Source organism: Lithobates pipiens, unplaced genomic scaffold (genome assembly GCF_037356315.1).
Source record: "Lithobates pipiens isolate NorthernLeopardFrog02 unplaced genomic scaffold, aLitPip1_a1.2 Scaffold_13, whole genome shotgun sequence".
In the NCBI taxonomy this organism is placed as follows: domain Eukaryota; kingdom Metazoa; phylum Chordata; class Amphibia; order Anura; family Ranidae; genus Lithobates; species Lithobates pipiens.
Genome location: NW_027507718.1, coordinates 28,301,564 through 28,324,378, shown reverse-complemented (window position 1 = coordinate 28,324,378; position 22,815 = coordinate 28,301,564). Strand labels below are relative to the sequence as shown.

Sequence of the window (22,815 nt, the reverse complement as noted above, 5' to 3'; positions counted from 1 at the left end):
TTCTCTGTCGTCAGCCTCCCTCTCTGTCAGCAACTCCCTTCTCTGTAAGCCACCCCTCTCTGTCAGCAACCCCCCTCTCTTTCAGCCCCCCTCTCTCTCAGCCCCCTCTCTCTCAACAACCCCCGTCAGCCCACCTCTGTCAGCGCCCCCTCTCTGTCAGCAACCCCCCTCTGTCAGCCCTCCTATCTCTCAACAACTGCCCTTGTCAGCCCCTTTCTGTCAGCACCCCTCTCTGTCAGCAACCCCCCTCTCTCTCAGCCCCCTCTCTCTCAGCCCCCCTCTCTCTCAACAACCCCTGTCAGCCCCCCTCTGTCAGCGCCCCCTCTCTGTCAGCAACCCCCCTCTGTCAGCCCTACTCTCTCTCAACAACTGCTCTTGTCAGCCCCTTTCTGTCAGCCCCCCTCTCTGTCAGCAACTCTCCAGTCAGCCCCCTTCTGTCACCCCCCCTCTCTGTAAGCCACCTCCTCTATCAGCCCGCCCTTCTCTGTAAGCCACCCCCCTCTGTCAGCTCGCCCCTCTCTATAAGCCACCCCCATCTGTCAGCCCGTACCCTTCTCTGTCAGCAACCCCCCTCTGTCAGCAACCCCCCTCTGTCAGCCCCCTCTCTCAGCTCCCCCTCTCTGTCAGCATCCCCCACTCTATCAGCCCCCTTCTGTCAGCCCCCCCCTCTCTGTCAGCATCCCCTCTCTATCAGCCCCCTCTCTGTCAGCCCCCCCTCTCTGTCAGCAACCCCCCATCAGCCCCCCTCTGTCAGCCCACCCCTCTCTATAAGCCATCCCCATCTGTCAGCCCGCCCTTCTCTGTAAGCCACACCCTCTGTCAGCCTGCCCCTCTCTATAAGCCACCCCCATCTGTCAGCCCGCTCCCTTCTCTGTCAGCAACCACCCTCTTTCAGCATCCCCCCTCTATCAGCCCCCTCTCTGTCAACCCCCTCTCTGTCAGCATCCCCCCTCTATCAACCCCCTTCTGTCAGCCCCCCTTTCTGTCAGCATCCCCCTCTATCAGCCCCCTCTCTGTCAGCCCCCTCTCTGTCAGCAACCCCCCCGTCAGCTTGCCCCCCTCTGTCACCCCTCCTCTCTCTCAACAACTGCCCTTGTCAGCCCCCTTCTGTCAGCCCCCCTCTCTGTCAGCAACTCTCCAGTCAGTCCCCTTCTGTCACCCCCCTCTCTGTAAGCCACCTCTTCTGTCAGCCCGCCCTTCTCTGTAAGCCACCCCCCTCTGTCAGCCCGCCCCTCTCTATAAGCCACCCCCATTTGTCAGCCCGCTCCCTTCTCTGTCAGCAACCCCCCCTGTCAGCAACCCCCCTCTATCAGCCCCCTCTCTGTCAGCCCCCCCTCTCTGTCAGCATCCCCCCTCGATCAGCCCCCTTCTGTCAGCCCCCCCCTCTGTCAGCATCCCCCCTCTATCAGCCCCCTCTCTGTCAGCCCCCTTCTGTCAGCCCCCCTCTCTGGCAGCAACCCCCGTCAGCCTGCCCCTCTCTGTAAGCCACCCCCCTCTGTCAGGAACCCCCCTCTATCAGCCCCCCTCTCTGTAAGCAACTCCCCTGTCAGCCTGCCCCTCTTTGTAAGCCCTCCCTCTGTCAGCCCGCTTCTCTCTATAAGCCATCCCCATCTGTCAGCCCTGCACTTCTCTGTAAGCCACCCCCCTCTGTCAGCAACCCCCCCTCTATCAGTCCCCCTCTCTCTCAGCCCCCCTCTCTCTCAGCAACCCCCTTGTCAGCCTGCCCCTCTCTGTAAGCCACCTCCTCTGTCAGCTCGCCTTTCTCTGTAAGCCACCCCCCTCTGTCAGCCTGCCCCTCTCTATAAGACACCTCCATCTGTCAGCCTGCTCCCTTCTTTGTTAGTAGCCTCCTCTCTGTCAAAAACCCCCCTCTGTCAGCAACCCCCCCTATCAGCCCCCTCTCTGTCAGCAACCCTCTCTGTCAGCAACCCCCCTTCTATGTAAGCCACCCCTTCCTCTGTAAGCTAACCCCTCCCCTCTGTCAGCTAAATCCCTCCCCTCTGTCAGCTACCCCCCTCCTCTGTCAGCTACCCCCCTCCTCTGTCAGCTATCCCCCCTCCTCTGTCAGCTATCCCCCCCGTCAGCTACCCCCAAACAGCATACAAAACCCCCCTTTCTTCCCCCGCTCCGGGGTGGCTAATGTCCTGCAGCCGGGTCTCACTGCACTCTCTATCTGTGCAGTTTCTCTCTCCCACCCAGCTGCCGGCGCCAATGCCACCAGAGACAGCGAATGGAGGGCCACTGGACTGATGTCCTAGCAACCAGGGACACTTTTTCAGGAGAAAGCATGGCATTACAGACTCCGCCCCCTAACAGGTTCACACACATCTTTGCAGCGGCTCCTGGAAGGTAAGGTGTAATGGAGGTATCTTGAGGGGGCACTGGATTACTTTGCATTTTTTTGGCTTTTTTTATAATTAAAATGGTGCTTGAAAGGGTTGTAGAATGCACAGTGCCACTTTGTGAACATTTATATGGGGTTGGGTTCAGTAGAGCCGATTCAGGTTTTTGGATGGAGGTACACTGCTCTACTGACACCATCTACTGCCCTACTGACACCGTCCACTGCTCTACTGACACCGTCCACTGCTCTACTGGCACCGCCCTCTGCTCTACTGACACCGCCCTCTGCTCTACTGACACCGTCCACTTCCCTACTGACACCGTCCACTTCCCTACTGACACCGTCCACTTCCCTACTGACACCGTCCACTTCCCTACTGACACCGTCCACTGCTCTACTGACACCGTCCTATGCCCTACTGACACCGTCCACTGCCCTACTGACACTGTCCTCTGCTCTACTGACACCATCCACTGCCCTACTGACACTGTCCTCTGCTCTACTGACACCGTCCACTTCCCTACTGACACCGTCCACTGCCTTACTGACACCATCCCCTGCCCTACTGACACCGTCCACTGCCCTACTGACACTGTCCTCGGCTCTACTGACACCATCCACTGCCCTACTGACACCATCCACTGCCCTACTGACACCATCCACTGCCCTACTGACACAATCCACTGCCCTACTGACACCGTCCTCTGCTCTACTGACACCGTCCACTTCTCATATTACTACTCATAATTTAACTGACATTTTTTTTATTAATCAAATCATATGTTATGGGTACATGAATGCTTTTGTTTTATTTAACCATGTCCCTTTAAGTCCTCCACCCCACTGTTAATGCAATTTGGCCACAGCCACTGTTTACCGTAGCACACCTCATTACTACTCTCTTTGGGTAACCCAAAAGGTGTCCCAGGTATTTAAAAATCCTGTAGCGTGTACTATAAAAAAATTGCCGTGCACCTCAAAAGTGTTCGGGTTTGGCTTGAAGAAAAGGTGGCAACCCTAATCCATTGTCCATGATGTGTTGATTGGTTGATTTGTGATCAGTTTTTTGGCAGCCTAAGCATTGCCTTAGCCTTAGCATTGACAGACAGCTAATTTCACATTCTGTTCGCCTTTTACATTAAAGCATTTAGCTGGCTAGTGAATGTGATTTAATTTGCTGTTTCAGATTGACCTAAAAGTAGTTAGGTTAGTAGTTAGTATTTGTTATTTGTGACTTTGTTTCACCTGAAAATTGAGAATGTTAGCATAACAGACACTATGTTCTGGCACAAAAAGTCCTGGGGGCACCCAAGCTCTGAGCTACATACAGGTGCAAGTACATATATGCTATAGGTGAAGTGCATTGCAGTGGCCATAGAATCTGAGCTGGCAGACCACCTTTATATACAGATTCCAGAATTGATGTACTTTCTTTTTGGCCTGGTTCACACTGATGCAATTTCAGATGTGACTTGAGTCGCACTGAATCGCATGACAATAGAAATAATGTTGCTTCCAATGATGCTTGGTCAAATCAATGCATCGCAACTGTGATGTGACTTTGGAGTAGGTTCTGTGCTACTTTGGTGTGATGCAGTGAGTTTCTGTGGTCCATAGATGTTAAAAGAAGTGCATTAAATTGCATCTACATGCAATACTTTGTGCCATTTATGCTGGTTGTTAGGACGCCAGCACCTGCCAGCATCCTAACAACCAGTGACTCTTCAATGCTATGAGCAGCAGGGATAAGTCATTCATTGTTAAGGAGTCAGCACCTGCCAGTGTCTTAACCATGATGATTCATCCCTGCTCTTTGGGTCTAGTATGGATTTTAAGGGGAACCTCATGCCATTTGTTTTGGAGTGGTTTCCCCTAAAATCAATACCCTACCTTTATCAGAGCATGCAGCCTGGCAGGCAAGGAAAGGGGGATGAGCAAGTTCCCCTGCCAAACCATACTAGGGCACATGCTCTCAACATGGCAAAGCATGTTATCCCTACGTTGATGTAGACAAAGTGCCTCCTTCCACAACCCTGGCCTGGTGGTTGTGGGGGTGCAAGGAGAGTAGCTTATCAGAATCTGCAAGCCCCCGTTAAGAGATCCTACCCCCCCCCCCAATGCGCATGGGGTACATAGTAATTGAACTCATTTACCAAAAAAATGGCCAAAGTAAATAAAAACCCAAGACAGTTTTTGACAAGTAATTTTTTAAAAAACAAAATAGAAAAATGTTCCCTGCTGTAAATCTATTGTCAATCACGATGCACGCTACTTAGTAAACAAAGGGGCGGGGTTTCCTGGTGGCGTAATCAGGTGACCCATCCCTATGATGTCTTCCACAGACCCTGCCCCATAACGTCATGGGGATGGACATCATTGGACAGGGTTACCAGATGACACCGCCACTTTGTTTACTTAGCAGAAAGGGTATACGGCGGAGTCATTCGTGTCAAACAATGGGAGTGACCATGTTCGGCAGGTGCAAATTCCAATAAGCTACCCTTTGCATCCTCACAACCACTGGGTCAGGGTTGTGGGTAAGGGGCACTTGTCCTCATCAACATGGGGACAAGGTCCTCCCCAGGTTGAAGGCATGTGGCCTTGTATGGTTCAGAAGGGGATGCTCGCTTGTCCCCCTCTTTCCTGGCCTGCTGGGCTACATGCTCGGAAAAGGGTCTGGTATGGATTTTGAGGGGGGACTACATTCTGCTGTCTGTGGGGAATCCCCAGCTGACAGCAGGGATGACACACCCGCACCAGCGGGTCCTTAACTCATCCCTGTTGCTCACAGCAGAGATTAGTCACTGGTTGTTAGGATACTGGCACGTCCCAGCTCCTTGGCAACATATAACTCATCCCTGCTGACTGACAGCAGGGATGAGTCACAGTAGTAAAATACACATTAAAATTGTATAGAAAACAGTCGCACTGCAGATGCACTACAAAATCGCATTGAAGATTGGATCAAAATCTCAGTGCAGTATTGTGAACCTAGCCTTATTGTATCCTGTAGTCCATATTATTTTTAATTTAATGTATTGCAATTCTTATCTTCTCTTTTCTCTTTTCAGATAGAAATCGTAATGAATTTGTTGTCAATGTTTTGCCCTCCATTGTTTGAAACAATAGCTGCGCTGGAAAATTATCATCCTAGGCTGGCCTTGAAATGGCAGCTTGGACGGATATTTGCATTATTCCTGGGAAATCTGTACACCTTCCTTTTGGCTTTAATAAATGATGTTAATGCACAAGTAAGAAAGCTTTACATATTAAAATTATGCAGCATTTTAAATAAGCAAACATAATGTATCATTAAAAAACATTTAAGATTTCCAAGACCTGTTTCTAGAAACACATATTATGGTGTTTCCATGTGTCTAAGTATAGTTTATGAAAAAAAAAATTCCTTACCACAGTAAAAAGGTGTAATCAAGTGGATGGGCACAAATATCTTTTTTGTATTTTTGGCAGCTAATCAGCTACGAAAGTACTAAGGGCCCTGACTTTAACTGCACATCTCTTGCCACTGTCAGATTTATCCTGAAAACAATCCATTGGAGGAAAACTGTCAGGTTGCTGCACAAACAAGGTTTTTTACATTGATGCATAGAATGCATGTGGTAAAAATGTTGAGCTTTTAGAACTTTAAGAGGTGCTTCAGAACCTTGTACATGTTTGTATTGAGACAACGGGTGAATTTAAATGATTTCCATCGAGTAGACTCCAAAAGATTTTTTGGGGTCACCAAAATAAGGATGGAGAGATGGAGAACATGAGAGACAGCACTATAGTGTAATCTTTTTATATTAAAATAACAAAATCTTATTAGATTAGTATCTGTACTTTACAGTACATCAGTACGGTTACTCAAAACCTGTGCTGTTGGCAGCCAATTTTTTTTTTTTTTAATGCAGGAACAGAATATATCCTTCTTCATAAAATGGTTTTATGATGGATTGCTCTTAGTATGGGGATGATTTTAGACATCTTTGGTTGTCTGATTGTTGCATTTTTAGTTAAATAGAGAGAAATAAAGGGATAATTATTCCCAGTTTTTACAAAAAGCATATGTCCATCAATATCTATAGGTGCGGTCCTTGTAACCAAAAAGCATATTACAAAAATGGTCAAAAAGAAACTCAAAGAGAAGATGTTACATAGGAAGACCTGGTAATATGACTAATAATGCTTTTATTATCAAAAATTACAAAATTTACAAAAATCCAAAACCTCTTCTACTTCACACCAGTTAAAAATGACAACGTTGTCATACATTTCTCCAGAAGCAACTGCCAGTAACTCAAATAGTGGGTGGTGTTGTGCTCCTAGCAATAGATTTTGTGAAATCAGAATACATAATTATCGTTCATGTGGAAAGAGTTTATTCATATAAGATAAATAATCACCAGTTTTAATTCTCGCAATAAAGTGCTAACGTGCAAAAAATATAAAAATATTTATACAGTGTGCAAATCCAAACAAACGTAATTGACAGTATTACTGAGTGCAATCCATGAATGTGCAAAATATATAAATAGGTGTAAACGTAAATGTGTAAAAATAAACAAAAGTGTGCAAATAAGCAAAATAAATCACAGGGATAAACATAAATATATAAAGTCTATAGTGCAATGTTGGATGCTCTTCAGGGTCCAGTGTGCAAAATAGTGCAAATGTGCAAGTGTTTCACAGGAACACTAAGTGGTGATAATATCCGCTGTTACTGTGACGTTGAGTGCAAAGATGTGTCTTCAGTGTCACTGACACCCGTGGTTGTACTAAATGATTACCTTACTGCTGTAGGGTAAACAGAATGTAGAGAAGGTGAGGGGAGTTGGATCCCTTCGGAACGGTATGTTCCTGTGCGTTCCCACTGTGTATGGAGCAGAGCCAGGGGGGATCCTTTCCTTCCACTTAATAGAGGCTTACGATCGCTCAAAATGTCAGGATATGGGGGGGGGTGGCGACCGCGCAGCATGATGGCCGCACATTAAGAGAGCTCCGCTCAACACTCGGGGAATCAACGCCACACAGCCCGTTAAATGGTAGCCATCAATAGCAGCGCACCCGGCGGTGACACGGGAGGCACCCAGCTACTAGACAACTATGCGGAGAAGGGCGCAGGACCAACCGAATGTGCTGAAACTGCCGGACTTCTACCCGGCCATAAACCGTGGGCTTCAGCAAGATGGCGGGGAGGACAGAGCGCAGGACGGTACTCCCCAACCTCATGTGCCAGCAGCGCCAGCTAACTCAGTAAGCAGAGCGGATGACATGCAAACAGCGGGGATGGACGCTGGGACAGGAGCACACTTGTCGGATTCTGACACTCTCTGCAACTCCCCATCGACAAGGAGCCCTGTCAAATCCAAACCCAGGTTAGAATCTGATATTCCTACATCCAATAGAACAACTGGGCTGGATATGGAGGTGAGTGGATCGCAAGGCAGTGAATCGGTAACCCAGCAACAGGTAGATCCAATTTCAATCTTTACAACTACAGGCCAGCCAATTTCAAATGTTACCCTAAACGAGATGTTGATGTCACTGAGAACATCCCTACAAACTGATATGCTGACATGTTTTCAACAATGTAGAGCTGAAATTAATGATCTGGGTAATAGAGTACACCAGGTGGAATCGAGAATGTGTGATGTCACTTCTTCATTTAACGCGTTGGTGGACTCTCACGCGTCACATCAGGATGTCATTTATAAAATGCAATCAAAAATAGCGGACCTCGAAGATCGTTCCCACAGGAACAACCTAAAGATTCGGGGGATCCCTGAGATGGTTACGGCACAACAACTCCCTGTCTACGCTCGGGACTGCTTTCAAACAATTGTCCTGTCTCTTTGATCATTGGACCTCATGATCGACCACATCCACAGGGTCCCAAAGCCAACCTTTCTTCCTCAAGAGGTACCTAGAGATGTCCTGCTTAGAGTGCACTTTTTCCACACCAAGGAAAAAATCCTGGAGGCGCTACACAAGGGTGACAATCTCCCAGATCTAGTTACTAACCTACAGATTCTACCGGACTTGTCACAACACACTCTACAGCTACGTCGCAACATGGCGACAATCGCAAAAGCCATGAGAAATCACAAGATACTGTATAAATGGAAATACCCAGCTAAACTACAGGTGACCTATAAAGGATCCACTCACCTCATCAAATCCTTGGAAGAAGGACTGCAACTTTTGAAAAACTGGCAAATCATCCCTCCCAACTCAGTCTCAGAGCCACCCCAGCAGGCTGGACCACCTCCAAACAAGCTACACCAAGACTGGCAAGTCAAACAACAAAGAAGATCGAATGTGAGCTATACTTGAAACTTACTCAATTTACTCCCCATCCACAGTTTCCAATAGGATTCCCTGAGTGTTCAAGGTACAAGTCACCATACCGTAGACCCCACAATTGGGCATCTAAGCTGCCCGACCCGAATGGGCCTTGCTTCTTATTCCAGTTTTGTTGTTTTGTTTTTTCTTTTTTTGTTTATTTTTTGGCGCCTGTTTTTTATTTGTCTCTGGCGAGAAGAAGTGTTCAGTTTTTCAAAGAATACATGAGTTACGAATACCAAAAATCACCTATGCAAACAATCACTATTTGTTAATCCGAATGAGCAAAGATTGCACAATCTTGATACACGTGATGCACTGTGCAGTACAGCAACCAACTATTGGTCCACACTAAAAGCCAGAATTAGTGTACAACGTATATCCACAGAAGCCCTCTACACACGACAACAGAATGAAGACTTTATCTACAAGAAAGGACATTCCCTTGGATCTGAACATAGAGAACTTCGGCACAGCAACACCTATCATCCCAGGAAGAACTTCTATGAGTATTAGAATACTTTCACTCAACGCAAGAAGACTTAATCATCCTGTCAAGAGGCAATCCTTATGGCAAGAGACAGTTAAGCACAAAGAAGACATACTGGCGGTTCAGGAAACGCATTTTCATAAACTAGCCATGCCTAAATGTTTGCACCAGAACTTTTCCATATATAATTCACTCCTCCTTCACGGCGAAGAAAAGAGGAGTAATGGTGGCTGTGAAAGATTCTGTGAACTTTGAACCTAAAGATTTCTTTGTTGACCCGGACGGAAGGTTCATCGTATTGGTTTGTAATATCAACAAGATTCCCATCACTTTTGCATGTATATATGCTCCCAACTCGCACCAACTCAAATTTCTAAAAAAAGTCATTAAAAAAATAGAGCATATGCGAGTGGGGAGCATATGGATTTGTGGTGATTTTAATATGATTTTAGATAAGGACTTAGATACCTCTTCTGGAGTCAGGAACCATTTCCCTAAATTTTGTGAACTGTTGCTCAAAGAAGGATTGTACGATGTATGGCGCTGCTTAAACACAAATGACAGATCTTACACATATCACTCTCCCAGATTTAATTCCTATGCCAGAATAGATATGTTTTTGACAGATAAGGGTCTGATTCATAGAATTATACACTCATCTATTCAAGATATCACATGGTCCAATCATGCTCCCGTGCTGGTCCAAATTGAAGGGGGTAATGCCCATGCCACGACACTCATCTGGAGAAGTAACGAGACAATATTACAAGATCCAAAATATCAAAAGGAAATATCCCAACAGCTCGAGGAATACTTTCGCTTTAACGACCCCAATAGTACTAGTCCCTATACTAATTGGAACGCCCATAAAGCTTTTATCAGGGGAGTTCTAATTGAATTAAACTCTAACATTCATAGAGCACACTCAGCCAAATTAACTAACCTTTTAACCAAGCTCCGCTTACTAGAACAACGTGACCAATCAAACCCATCCACGAGCCTAGCCACAAAATTATTTCATTTGCGATTTAAGCTTAGGTAATTGTACTGCATGCAACATGAACAAGCTATGAAAAGGCTTAAACTTAATTACTATGGAAATATAAATAGAGCAGGTAAATTCCTGGCCAACCGTTTAAAAGAAAGAAGATCTAGGACAATAATCCCACATTTGCTTCATCCAACAATGGCAGATAGAATAGAAAACTCACAGGCAATAGCGGACGAATTTGAAGACTATTACTCCAACACAATTAAACCAACAAAGGAGCACATAGACACCTTTTTAGCTAAATTACACTTACCCTCGATATCGAACACCCAACTTCAAGAATTAAGTGCCCCATTCACATCAGCCGAATTAGAAAAAGGCATCCAATCCCTGCCTTTGGGAAAAGCCGCGGGACCAGATGGTCTTTCTAATGGTTATTATAAGCATTTCAGCAACACACTGATACCTCAACTATTGTCTGTATTTAACGAAGCCAGGACAACCGGTACTTTCCCAGCAGAAATGCTCAAGGCCTATGTAATCACTCTGCCCAAACCAGAGAAATCCCCAGATACACCAGCTAACTTTCACCACATATCCCTACTTAATGGAGATATCAAGTTGTATGCCAAAGTGATAGCGAGCAGGATTTTTGACATTATGCCAGAGCTGGTAAAACCGGACCAGACAGGATTCACAAAAGGGAGTGAAGCATCAGATGCCACGAGACGCTTACTAAATATCATACATCAAGCTGAAACCCAGAAAACGCCTTCTCTGCTTCTCTCAATAGACGCAGAGAAGGCGTTTGGTAGAGTTTATTGGGGTAACATGGAGGCGGTGTTGCATAAATCTGGCTTTCAATGAAGCTCTATCAGCTATATTGGCACTTTATTCAAATCTTTCTGCTCAGGTATTCACTTCGGGGCTACTGTCCAAAACTTTTAGAATAACGAATGGAACCCGCCAGGGGTGCCCACTATCACCTTCAATATTCAACCTGATGATAGAACCCCTGGCGGAAGCCATTAGATCTCACCCATACATTTCAGGGTTCAAAGCCCAGCGAAAAGAGCATATAGTTAATCTTGTTGCTGACGATATTATTCTTCTCCTATCAAACCCGGTCGTGTCTTTACCATTCACTCATGAAATACTGGAATCATTTGGAAGGTTATTGTACTACAAAGTTAATTTTACTAAGTATAAAAAACTATATCTCCCCTGAGGGGAACACAAGGAAGGTTCACCTTCAAAGAAAACAAGGGAGCAAAACAGATAGCTACTATAGGCTGCAATAATGAAGTATAAATAAATAAATAAAAAAGTTATTTATTTAATTAGCGATAAAATACCATAACTGCCAAAAATTCATAAAGTACAATAACTAATTCATAAATAATCCTAGACGTGTTAAATATACATACCCTCATGACTTCATACCACCTATGTGATTATTCAAAAAATATTTCTATATACCTGTAACCAAAAATAAAGATGACACATACAAAACAATAAACCAACATAAAACATATACACAGACGGAGGTATCTCACACACCAACCATATCCTGAGATTCCAAGAAAGACACTAGTCACTTTATATATATAATCAAATAATAAATAATTCTAGATAGTTGGAATCTCAGCACATGGATTTCCCAGGAATAGTAAACGTCCGGACTTATAGCTTCCCTTAGTAAAGCCGTCTCTATTCTTCAAATAGAAACGTTTCTATACAGTTATAAGCTAACTTAATTATTTAAAATTTTGATACTTTTCAGGTGTCAGTCAGTTTCCAACTTTTCAAAACGTTGAGTGCACTTTAAAGGAATTCTCACTTTAGCCAAAGTCCGTTGCTCAAAGCAAATGCTTCCATTGCACGATTAAACGATCAATCAATATTGTCCTTAGTTATCTAGATAACAGACTGCAGTGAGAGGCATATAACACAATGTTTCATTTTGCATACCGTGCACAGCTATATGTATCAGTGTTCATCAATTTTTATACTTAGCTTTCAGATGGTTTTCAGAGAACTGCTAGCAGATTTTACTAATATCCAGGCTCCTCACAGGCTGCTTACCCTTGATGATATAAATCAATTAGTAGTGTCCCGATAAACAACTTTTCTCGTGTACAATAACAATTATAGTCCACGGTCATACACGGATCCACTTGTCGGCCAATTCAAATCGACGCCCCGCTCTTTAAACAAGCTGTATATTGGGCTGGCTCGTAATTCAAGTGGAGATATCCATGTCAGTCATTAGTTTATTCTGCAATCAGGCAGCTACTGATGTTCAAGTGGGAGCTCTGGACGTTGTAGAGAACTAGCTCAAGGGCCTAATGGTCTCCAAGTTGAAAAGACGTCCACTCTCCTTGATGGTGTAGTGAGAGTATACCTGCCGTTGTTACGTCAAAGAGTGGACGTCTTTTCGACTTGGAGACCATTAGGCCCTTGAGCTTGTTCTCTACAACTTCCGGAGCTCCCACTTGAACATCAGTAGCTGTCTGATTGCGGAATAACATAGTCTTCAATCAGTACAGTACAGTATGTCACAAAAGTGAGTACACCCCTCACATTTTTGTAAATATTTTATTATATCTTTTCATGCGACAACACTGAAGAAATGACACTTTACTACAATGTAAAATAGTGAGTGCACATCTTGTATAACAGTGTAAATTTGCTGTCCCGTCAAAATAACTCAACACACAGCCATTAATGTCTAAACCGCTGGCAAAAAAGTGAGTAAAAAGTGTAATTTCTTCAGTGTTGTCACATGAAAAGTTATAATAAAATATTTACAAAAATGTGTGGGGTGTACTCACTTTTGTCACATACTGTACTAGGGTCAGAACAATTCTGATTTAAATATGGACTTGTCAAAGCAGTGACTCCAATGGTAGCACCAGGGCTAATTTATAGCTGTCAGTAAGACCACAGTTTAATTCAAGCTGCAATGTTGCTGAAAATCAAAATACAGTAGTTACTGGCATTTGCTTCTGGAGAAATTTCTGCCAACGTTGTGTGAAATAGAAGAGGAAATGTGAGGGGTGTACTCACTTTTGTGAGATACTGTATATCCCAGTGAAAATTAATACGTGGCCAGCACTATTTGAGCAGTACCCTAGGGGGTTCTATGTATGGTTAACTGAGGGTTGAGGTCTACCTTAATGAGTATTGGCCAAATTTGCCTGGGATGATTTCATAGTCCCTTGGTTACCTCCCTTCTGTCTTCCCCTTCATATGGGATTTGCTCAATAGTACCTCAGCTAACTACAAATATGAGGCTACCTCTGCCTTTTACAATTAGCACTGGCATTATGGTTGGTTGTATGTGAACAGCTGCTTCCAGAGAAATTTATAACAACGTTGGTGTATTTAACTGGTGTAAATTTTGTAATTTTTGATGATAAAACAGAGTTTCAGGGTCCAGCCTGGAGGGGGGCCCTGTGGGCAGGAAGACAGTGAAATCCCAGCTAGGCTAGATGAAGAGGATCCCTGGAATCCAAGGGGTCAGGAGTAAGGATGAGCCTAACACCTAACCAGAACCTGCGAACAGACCTAAACTTCGTGTGAACTTTAGGACCCTATTAAAGTCTATGGGACTCGAATGGTCAAAATCTAAAGTGCTAATTTTAAAGGCTAATATGCAAGTTACTGTCCTAAAAAGTGTTTGGGGACCTGGGTCCTGCCCCAGGGGACATGTATCAATGCAAAAAAAAGTTTTAAAAACTGCAGTTTTTTTCGGGAGCAGTGATTTTAATAATGATTAAAGTGAAACAATAAAAGTGTAATATTCCTTTAAATTTCATACCTAGGGGGATGTGGATGTGGAAACCTGCATTACATCAGAGGGGGGCGGGGTCATCCATACGTCATTGGGGAAGCCCGGCTTCCCCACTTGCGTCAGAGGGGGCGGGGTCAGATGACAAGTGGCCACGCCCTCCTCATATAAGAAACGTCAGGCCGCTGGGATCCCGCAGTGTTTCCGACAGTGGAGACAGAGGGAGGTTGGACTGCGCTGCGCTGGACTGAGAGATCACCCGTCGCTGGATCAGATCAGCCATTGCTGGACCCCGGAGAGATGATCATCCGTCGCCGGATAGCAAGAGTGGATTACCACCGCTGGAATCTTTTTTCATTTTTTTTTTTTTAATAAAGGACTTTTTCAAAAGTGTGTTTGTCTTATTTAATGATTTTTTATACTTTCTTTGTGAAATGGTAGGGGTACTTTTGTATCCCCTTACCATTTCAAACAGGGGGAGGCTGGGATCTGGGGGTCCCCTTGTTAAAGGGGGCTTCCAGATTCTGATAAGCCCCCTGACCGCAGACCCCCACAACCACCAGCCAGGGTTGTGGGGATGAGGCCCTTGTCCCCATCAACATGGGGACATGGTTCTTTGGGGGGGACCCCAAAGCATCCTCCCAATGTTGAGGGCATGTTGCCTGGTACAGTTCAGGAGGGGGGGCACTCTCTCATCCCCCCTCTTTTCCTGTGGCCTGCCAGGTTGCGTGAATAAAGGGTCTGGTATGGATTTTTAGGGGAACCCCACGTCGATTCATTATAGCCGCGAGTGATTTTAAATGACTTTTTTTCCTGCAGAAATTACACTTTGTGCAGGGACAGTTCTAAGCATGGGAAACATGCGCCCCTTCACAGGCATACTATAGACACCCCCCAGGTATGAAATTTAAAGGAATATTACACTTTTATTGTTTCACTTTAATCATTATTAAAATCACTGCTCCCAAAAAATGGCATTTTTGAAAACTTTTTTTTGCATTGATACATGTCCCCTGGGGCAGGACCCAGGTCCCCAAACACTTTTTAGGACAGTAACTTGCATATTAGCCTTTAAAATTAGCATTTTAGATTTCTCCCATAGACTTGTACAGGGTGTTCCGCGGCTTTTCAAATTTGCCAAGAACACCCCAAATTTTTCACTGTACGCCGAACATGAGTTAGACTCGAACTCGAAGCTCACCCCTAGTCAGGAGAGAGCTCATGGGAAGAGAGTAGGGAGGGAAGCTGTGGGACAGAGCCCAAGTTGTTCAGGGGCTGAGTGAGTCCTCATCTTCCTTTAAGGAGAAATAGCTTGTCGATGTCGGTAGGAGGCAACTGATCCTGTGGCTGAGTGAGTGTAAGACCCCAGTGCTGCAAGAGTGACTGTGTAGTGCTTTAGTCTTTGGGATCACAGACAGCATACAGATTATATGGAACATTTGCTGAGAGAAGTACAGCCAGAACAACCAAGCAGGGGTACATTACTGTCGGGTGTTGTATAGGGGCAGCTGAAGTCTTTTTGTAAAGAAGTGGACAAGTGCAGCCATTTAATTTCTACAGTTCTGGGGTATGCCATGCTCCCTATCTCCTTCCAAGTTCATTGTTTCCTAATAAAAAAGAAAGAAAGAAAAAAAAAGACTGCTTCTTGATCCAGAGAGAGAATGTGTATGCTAAGGGGATGAAATTGACACAAACTATCAGCGGCTCTCTAGGGGGTGTACTACATGGGATTTATTTTTGCCCGTCTTTTTATGCAAATTTTTCTTGTTTTATGCTTTTAGAAAAAAGTTCCGTTTGATAGATAAAACATTTACAAAAACTGGTCCACACGTAATCTGGTGCAGCTGTGAATAGTAACCAAACAGCTTCTAATGTCAGCTTATTCAATTAAGCTTCAACAATAAAGCCCCATACACACTATCAGATTTTCTGCAGATTTTTTCCTTTAGATTTACCAAAACCATATAATATGAGGTCAAACCTTAGGCGTTTCAATTTGTATGTAATCAGGCAGGCCCTTGCACTACATGGTTTTGGTAAATCTGAAGACAAAAATCAGCAGAAAATCTGATAGTGTGTATGGGGCTTTAAACCTGGAAGCTGATTGGTTACTATGCACTGCTGCACCAGATTCTGTTTGCACCAGTTTTAGAAAATATCCCCGTTTGCATCAGCCCAAGTTTTCCACTTCCTACAACACATATTGATAAGAGTGTCTCGGCAAGGGGTTTTTTTTGCCAATAAATCCAGGGTTCTGAATTTGAATAATGTTCACCAGGCATTGATACAAACTTTATTCTTTTCTTATGTGCATTTAGATACTGAAATTTGCCAGTCTATGATTCTGCTATCACATTAGTAATCACTACTTGTATGGTCTTCTAATGATCATTCTGTTTTCAGTTAGTAGAGGAAGAAGCAGTAAAGAACCAAACTGAAATATTATTACACAACCTTTATAACTCTTCGCAAAGCAATGGGAGCACATCAACACCTTATATTCATCCAGCTGATATGCCCAGAGGTCCCTGCTGGGAAACGAATGTGGGAATTGTAAGTTGTTTTGTATGTGTAGACCAGAGAATATATTGTTTGTTTCTCTCGTTAAGATAACCTTTCTACTCAGACATTATACAATTTAAAACTAACCTATTTTATCCTTTTGACCACGGATGCATGAATACAGGAAAGAGTTATCGTCTACTGGGTACAATCTTAGTAGTTATATTTGAGAAGTACAATACAGTTGGTGGGTGGTAAAAACGTGGCTCAACCAAACATTTTTGCCACCCCCAACCACCGTTTAAACATAGCCTAATGCCGCATAAATACAATCAGAAATTTGGTCGGAAAAAGCTCTGATGGTTTTCCCGACGGAATTCCGATGGGATTTTGCTCAAGCTGTCTGGCCTACACACGGTCACACCAAATTCCGACCTTCAAGAACGCGGTGACGTACAATACGTACGAAGGGACTATAAAAAGGAAGTTCAATACCCAGTAGCCAATAGCTTCCATCTCGTAGTTCAATCTGAGCATGCGTGAGTTTTTGTGTTTCGGAATTGCATACACACGATCGGAATTTCCGAACATGCTCTCAAATTTTTGCTGCTGGGAATTTGGCCAGCTAAATTCCGATGGAGCATACACACAATAGCATTCTCTGATGAAAAGTTCTCATCTGTCTTTTGCTGGCCGAAATTCCGATTGTGTGTATGCGGCATAAGACTAAAGTATACCAAGAGTCTCTAACAGCAATTGCACCATGCATGTGAGGTATCACCGCAAAGGTCAGATCGAGGGCAGTAATTTTAGCAGTAGACCTCCTCTGTGAATCCAAAGTGGTAACCTGTAAAGGATTTTAAAAATGTATGTACCGTAATTATCGGTGTATAACACGCACAGGTGTATTACACGCACATTCAATTTAAGATTCATTTAAGAGGGAAGTTTCAGGAAAAAATATTTTTTTTTAAAGAAGACATAAAATTTAAGTATCGGCGTATAACACGCACATGCTATTTGCACCCAATTTTCATGGTGAAAAAGTGAGTGTTATACGCCAATAAATACAGCAGTTTGTCGCCACTGCACATTTGTGCGCAATTTTAAAGCATGTCGTGTTTGGTATCCATGTATTGCATAAGATCATCTTTTTTTATTTCATCAAACATTTGGGCAATATAGTGTGTTTTAGTGCATTAAAATAAAATAAAAAAATTCCTAAAAAATTGCGTTTGAAAAATTGCTCCGAAAATACTGCGTGGAAAAAATTGCAATACCGCCCATTTTAATCTGTAGGGTCTTTGCTTTAAAAAATATATATAATGTTTGGGGGTTCAAAGTACCTCTTTTTGAAAAGTAGACACTCCAAGCTATTTGCTGATAGGCATGTTAAATCCATGAAATATTTTATATTTTGTTTGAGCAATATTTCATTTAGTGACAACTTTGTGCAAAAAAAAGAAAAAAAGTTTGTCGAAACTTGTGGCAAAATATTAAATATCCCTAGACCACCAGGGATAACAATGAGTGACCAGAATGGATGCCAATCAGTGCCCACAATGGATGCCTGCCAATCAGTGATGCCCTTCGGTACCATTCAATAGTGTACATCAGTGCCACCTTTCAGTGCCCATCCATGCCGCATATCAGTGCCAATCCGTGCCACCTATCAGTGCCTCCTTTCAGTGTCCATCAGTGCTGCCTATGTGTACCCATCAGTGCTGCATATCAGTGCCACCTATCAGCAGGGCAGGACTCAGGGTGGTGGGGGCCCCAGGGCTTGAGTCACTTTCGGGCCCTACTGTCTATACATTACTGTATTTATCAGCGTATAACATGCACCGGAGTATAACACACACCCCAAGTTTAGGAGGGAATTTTAAGGAAAAAAACTTTTAGGAGGGAAGTTTAAGGGAAAAAAACTTACATTTAAATGCCCATCAATGCAGCCTTATTAGTGTCCATCTGCATCCTTGTCCAGTGTCATTGCAGCCTTGTCAGTGTCATTTGCAGCCTTGTCAGTGTAGCCTTGTCATTGCAGTCTTGAAGTTTAAAAATGTCTCTCAGGTCCTCTTGGGTCCTCTCGAAGGCTTTCAGGTCCTCTCGCAGTCCCGAGCGGAGCCAAGAGTAGTCAAGAGTACTCGGCTCAGCTCACAGTCACGCCCAGTCCCTGTGTTATGTCCATCATAGGGCGGGACTGTGAGTGGAGCCGAGCCGAGTACATTTGGCTATGTATCTCGGCGGGGCCTGCGGGGCCCCCTATTGGGCGGGGCCCATGGGCTTGAGCCCAGTCAAGCCCAATGGTAAATCCTGCCCTGCCTATCAGTGCAGCATATTAGTGCCCATCATCAGTGCCCATCAGTGCTACCTCATCGGTGCTCATCAGTGCCGCTTTATTAGTGCCCGTCAATGAAGGAGAAAACTTACTTATTTACAAAGTTTTGTAACAGAAACAAAAAACAAAATGTTTTTTCTTCAAAATTTTCTGTCTTTTTTTATTTGTTTAGCAGAAAATAAAAATCCTAGAAGTGATTGAATACCACCAAAGGAAAGCTCTATTTGTGGGCACAATAATAAAAATTTAGTTTGGATACAGTGTAGCATGACCGCGTAACTGTCATTCAAAATGCGACAGCAGATTAGAGCTAAATTACATTTATTTGGTGCATTTATTTGGTGCCCCACAGTGTGTCAAACCAAGCAAGAAGCAAAGGGACAAGTAGGAAAACAGACAGGAGGGTATAGGTCCCTAGAAAATATAATTTTATTTTAATATTGATTAATGGCTATATTTCTGCCTAAGCGTCTAATTATGCAAGATTATATAATGAAACCTTTTCACCTGTATAATACCAATTATTCAGTCAGTCCAGTGGGGAGGTTTTTGACACACTGTGGGGCATTAAATAAATGAAATTGAGCTCTACTCCGCTGGCTTTGTAATATGTTGTAATGTTGTTATTCGAGTGATCAAAAAATTTTGAACCCCTTGTTTCTTTAGTTAATGATGATTAAAATATCTACCAATATCTATATTTATAATCTTGTCAACATTTAATTGTAATGTTTTTATTCAAGCATTTGTATATGGAAAATAAAGATGAATTATATTTTAGCCTTTTAGTATATGCATTTATTAAACCCTACAAATAACACAAAGTCCCACCCCACACATTTTGTTTTAGATTTTTGCTCTGCTTGGGATGGTACCTATGTAGGGTTAAAATTTTCTCACATCCATCTCTGACCTCTTTGCATAACGGATCAATAGCACAAGATTTTCTACTAAACCATAATTATTGCCCTTAGTGTCACTGACACTTAGTGGCGGCAGTAGGATACTGCAACAATTCTAAAACATAGAGGAGAAGCCATTTTAGAAAATGCTAATTTTCCCAGGCAAACCGCAAATGTAAAATTTACTGGACACCCCTGAAATACAGGGTGAGTACACTGTACTTTGAGGATGTGTTGCAAACAACCTCTCTGCCACAGTTCTTGATGATGTCAAGTGTCAGGGTCTGGATCTGCTCTGGACCTCTGATGTATCTGGCAGTAACTCTTTTCAATGAGCCTTCTGAGATGCTGAACAGCTCCCTGCCTGATTGCTTATACAACCTTGCATTATGTTTTGTTTCCCCGTGAACCTTGAACTCTTTGCTCCTTCCATGAGCTTCCTGATTTACGCTGTGTCTCTGCACTTCCTGTTTACCAAATTGTTGTGCTTTCTCCAGCTCAGAGACAGAGCTTCTGTATGAGAAGTAGTTTTTATGATTTTATTTTATTTACACCATTTACAGATTTCCATTTTATTAATTAATTATTTTCCTTGTAATGTAATATAATCTCTGTCCTAGTCAAGTAAACACAGGCATGGACAGCAATGAAAAGTGGGTAATCTTCTTAGGCAATAAGGAAGCCCCAGGCCTTAAAGAGGAAGTAAACTCTCCCACTCTGATGCTTCTTTTCATTTAGTCCATTACAATGAGTAATTATCAAACTATAGCCACTGTAATCCAGCCCAAATCACGTATTACTTACTGTTTAAAGAGACTTTAAAAAAGCTTGTTTCCAGGGGTAAGGCAGCGCCATCTTAAGTATTGTTTTCTGAGTCCCCAGTAGAGTGTATTTCCGCCCTTACATTGAGCACTTCCTGTACTGTTAACCAAGCCTCCTTCTCAATCCAACATTTCTATGGCAACCCTGCTTCCCTGCTCATAGCTGACTTGTTTTATTTCATAGTATATACTTGTGCCAATTATCTAGTGTATGCCTATGCCAGTATTATCAGCTTCAGCTGATAAGACTGCAGTAATGCTGTCCGATGCCCAGGTTTACACTGCATGTGATGTCACATGGTCACATGGGGTGCAGTAGGAGGCTCTAAGTTATTATTCAGTCTCGTGGGATTTCAGTGTTGTGCCATAGGAAGTCTTGATAATAGACAGACAAGCACAGTGTACCGTAAATCGGGGAGATCTGGGCATGCTCAGTGACCACATTTTAAAGAACAAAAATCATTACAACAATACTAAGCAAGTAAGGAGACATCTACAAGTAATGCTCATGATGTTTTTTATTGTGATTTACATGGGACAAAGTTGTGGGGGAGAGTTTACAACCACTTTAACCACTTAAGGATTGCCTCTTGCCCATTTACGTCAGCAGAATGGCATGGCTGGGCACATCAACGTACAGGTACGTTGCTCTTTAAGTGCCCAGCCATGGGTCGCGCGACCCGATCGCCACTGGTGTCCCGGGATTGGGTCACATAGCTGAAGAACGGGGAGAGGTATGTGTAAACAAACCTCTCCTCTATACTGCAGAAAGATCTATGGCAATCTATGGGAATAGAGGAGTGCAGTGAATGTGAGTGTTATGTTGTGAGGTGGTTTAGGTACACATTGTTCTTGCACGTATTTTATTTTTTTCAAACAATGCAAAAAAAGGGAAAATACCACATTTATTAAAACCAAAGCTAAGATGTTGACAATTAAAGAGCTAGCTGTCAATCAATTGTTTCAGACAGACTTGTCCTTAAAAGGTTTTCTGGGAGTACAGATTTGTGCACAAAAGCAGGAAACATAAGAAGATGTTCCTCAACCCTGCATTAAAAAAGCTAAGTTTATTAAAGTAGATGCAAACCCAACCATTAAAATCTAATAACAGCTTGTGATACTGATATAAAGGTCCTTGTTTAGACATGTTTTGTGTTATGTCTTCCACAATTTCCTCTCTATGGGCCAGTTCACACCACGTGCAATCCATTGTGTTTTTTTCTGCATCAAAAACGCATGGAAAGTAGGTTATATGTTTTTCCAGGCCATCAAGGAGGCCCGGATAGTAGGAGGAAGGGTATGCACAGGGTGTGGTTTCAAAGTGTCTGAGAAAAGCAATAATTTCAGGTCGTCTGTCGGGCATAGGGCCTTTTCCAGCGCGACCCAAGGAGTTTCGCAGGAGGGATTAAACCAGTGTTTAAGTTGTGTAAGAAGTGAGGCCCTATAGTAATCCCGGAGGTCCACCAGCCCCATACCTCCCGCCCGTCTATGCATCACCAGCAATGATTTAGCACATCTTGGTTTTTTGCCTCTCCAAATAAATTGTTTGAGTAGTGCATTAAAGGGACCAAAATGAGCATCCCCTAGGGGAATCGTGAGGGTTCGGAACAGAATTTGTGGCAGAATAATCATTTTAAAGGTGGCTAGCCGTCCTGTCCAGGTCAGTTCAGTTTTGTTCAGTTGGGCGGTTTCAGCTTTAAGTTTTGTCAATAAGGAGGAAAAATTAGAAGGGGCCAATTGTTTTAATTTTTTCGTTACTTTGATTCCCAGGTAGGTAATGTGTTCCGTGCTCCAGCTATAAGGGAATTCCTGTTTCAATGCGGCCTCTAGGGGAGGGGGAATGTCCAGACCCAGGATTAAGGATTTAGTTGAATTAATTTTATAGAAAGAGATATCTCCAAACTCCTTCAGGGTCTGATGAACCTGTCTAAGAGAGATGGCTGGGGTGGTTAAAAATAAGATAATGTCGTCTGCAAATAAATTCAGCACGTGTTCCCTGCCCTGGACTTTAAAGCCAGTGATGGAGGGGTCGGATCTCACCCTCTCCGCCAGTGGCTCAATGAGGAGATTGAAAATGGAGGGGGACAGGGGGCACCCCTGTCTCGTACCATTCGATATATCAAAAACTGATGACAACTGATGAAAACTAATTTTTTCGTTACTTTGATTCCCAGGTAGGTAATGTGTTCCGTGCTCCAGCTATAAGGGAATTCCTGTTTCAATGCGGCCTCTAGGGGAGGGGGAATGTCCAGACCCAGGATTAAGGATTTAGTTGAATTAATTTTATAG

General features: G+C 43.5%; 1 protein-coding gene across 1 annotated transcript in view; it reads left to right on the top strand.

Annotated features, from left to right (window-relative positions):
• Positions 1 to 22,815, top strand: part of LOC143975838 (transmembrane channel-like protein 2-A) — a 152,826-nt gene that overhangs the window by 74,839 nt on the left and 55,172 nt on the right. Inside the window, exons 11-12 of the mRNA XM_077478402.1 lie at positions 5,416 to 5,595; positions 16,367 to 16,516. Coding sequence (XP_077334528.1) covers positions 5,416 to 5,595; positions 16,367 to 16,516 — 330 coding nt within the window. The remainder of the gene's footprint in view (positions 1 to 5,415; positions 5,596 to 16,366; positions 16,517 to 22,815) is intronic.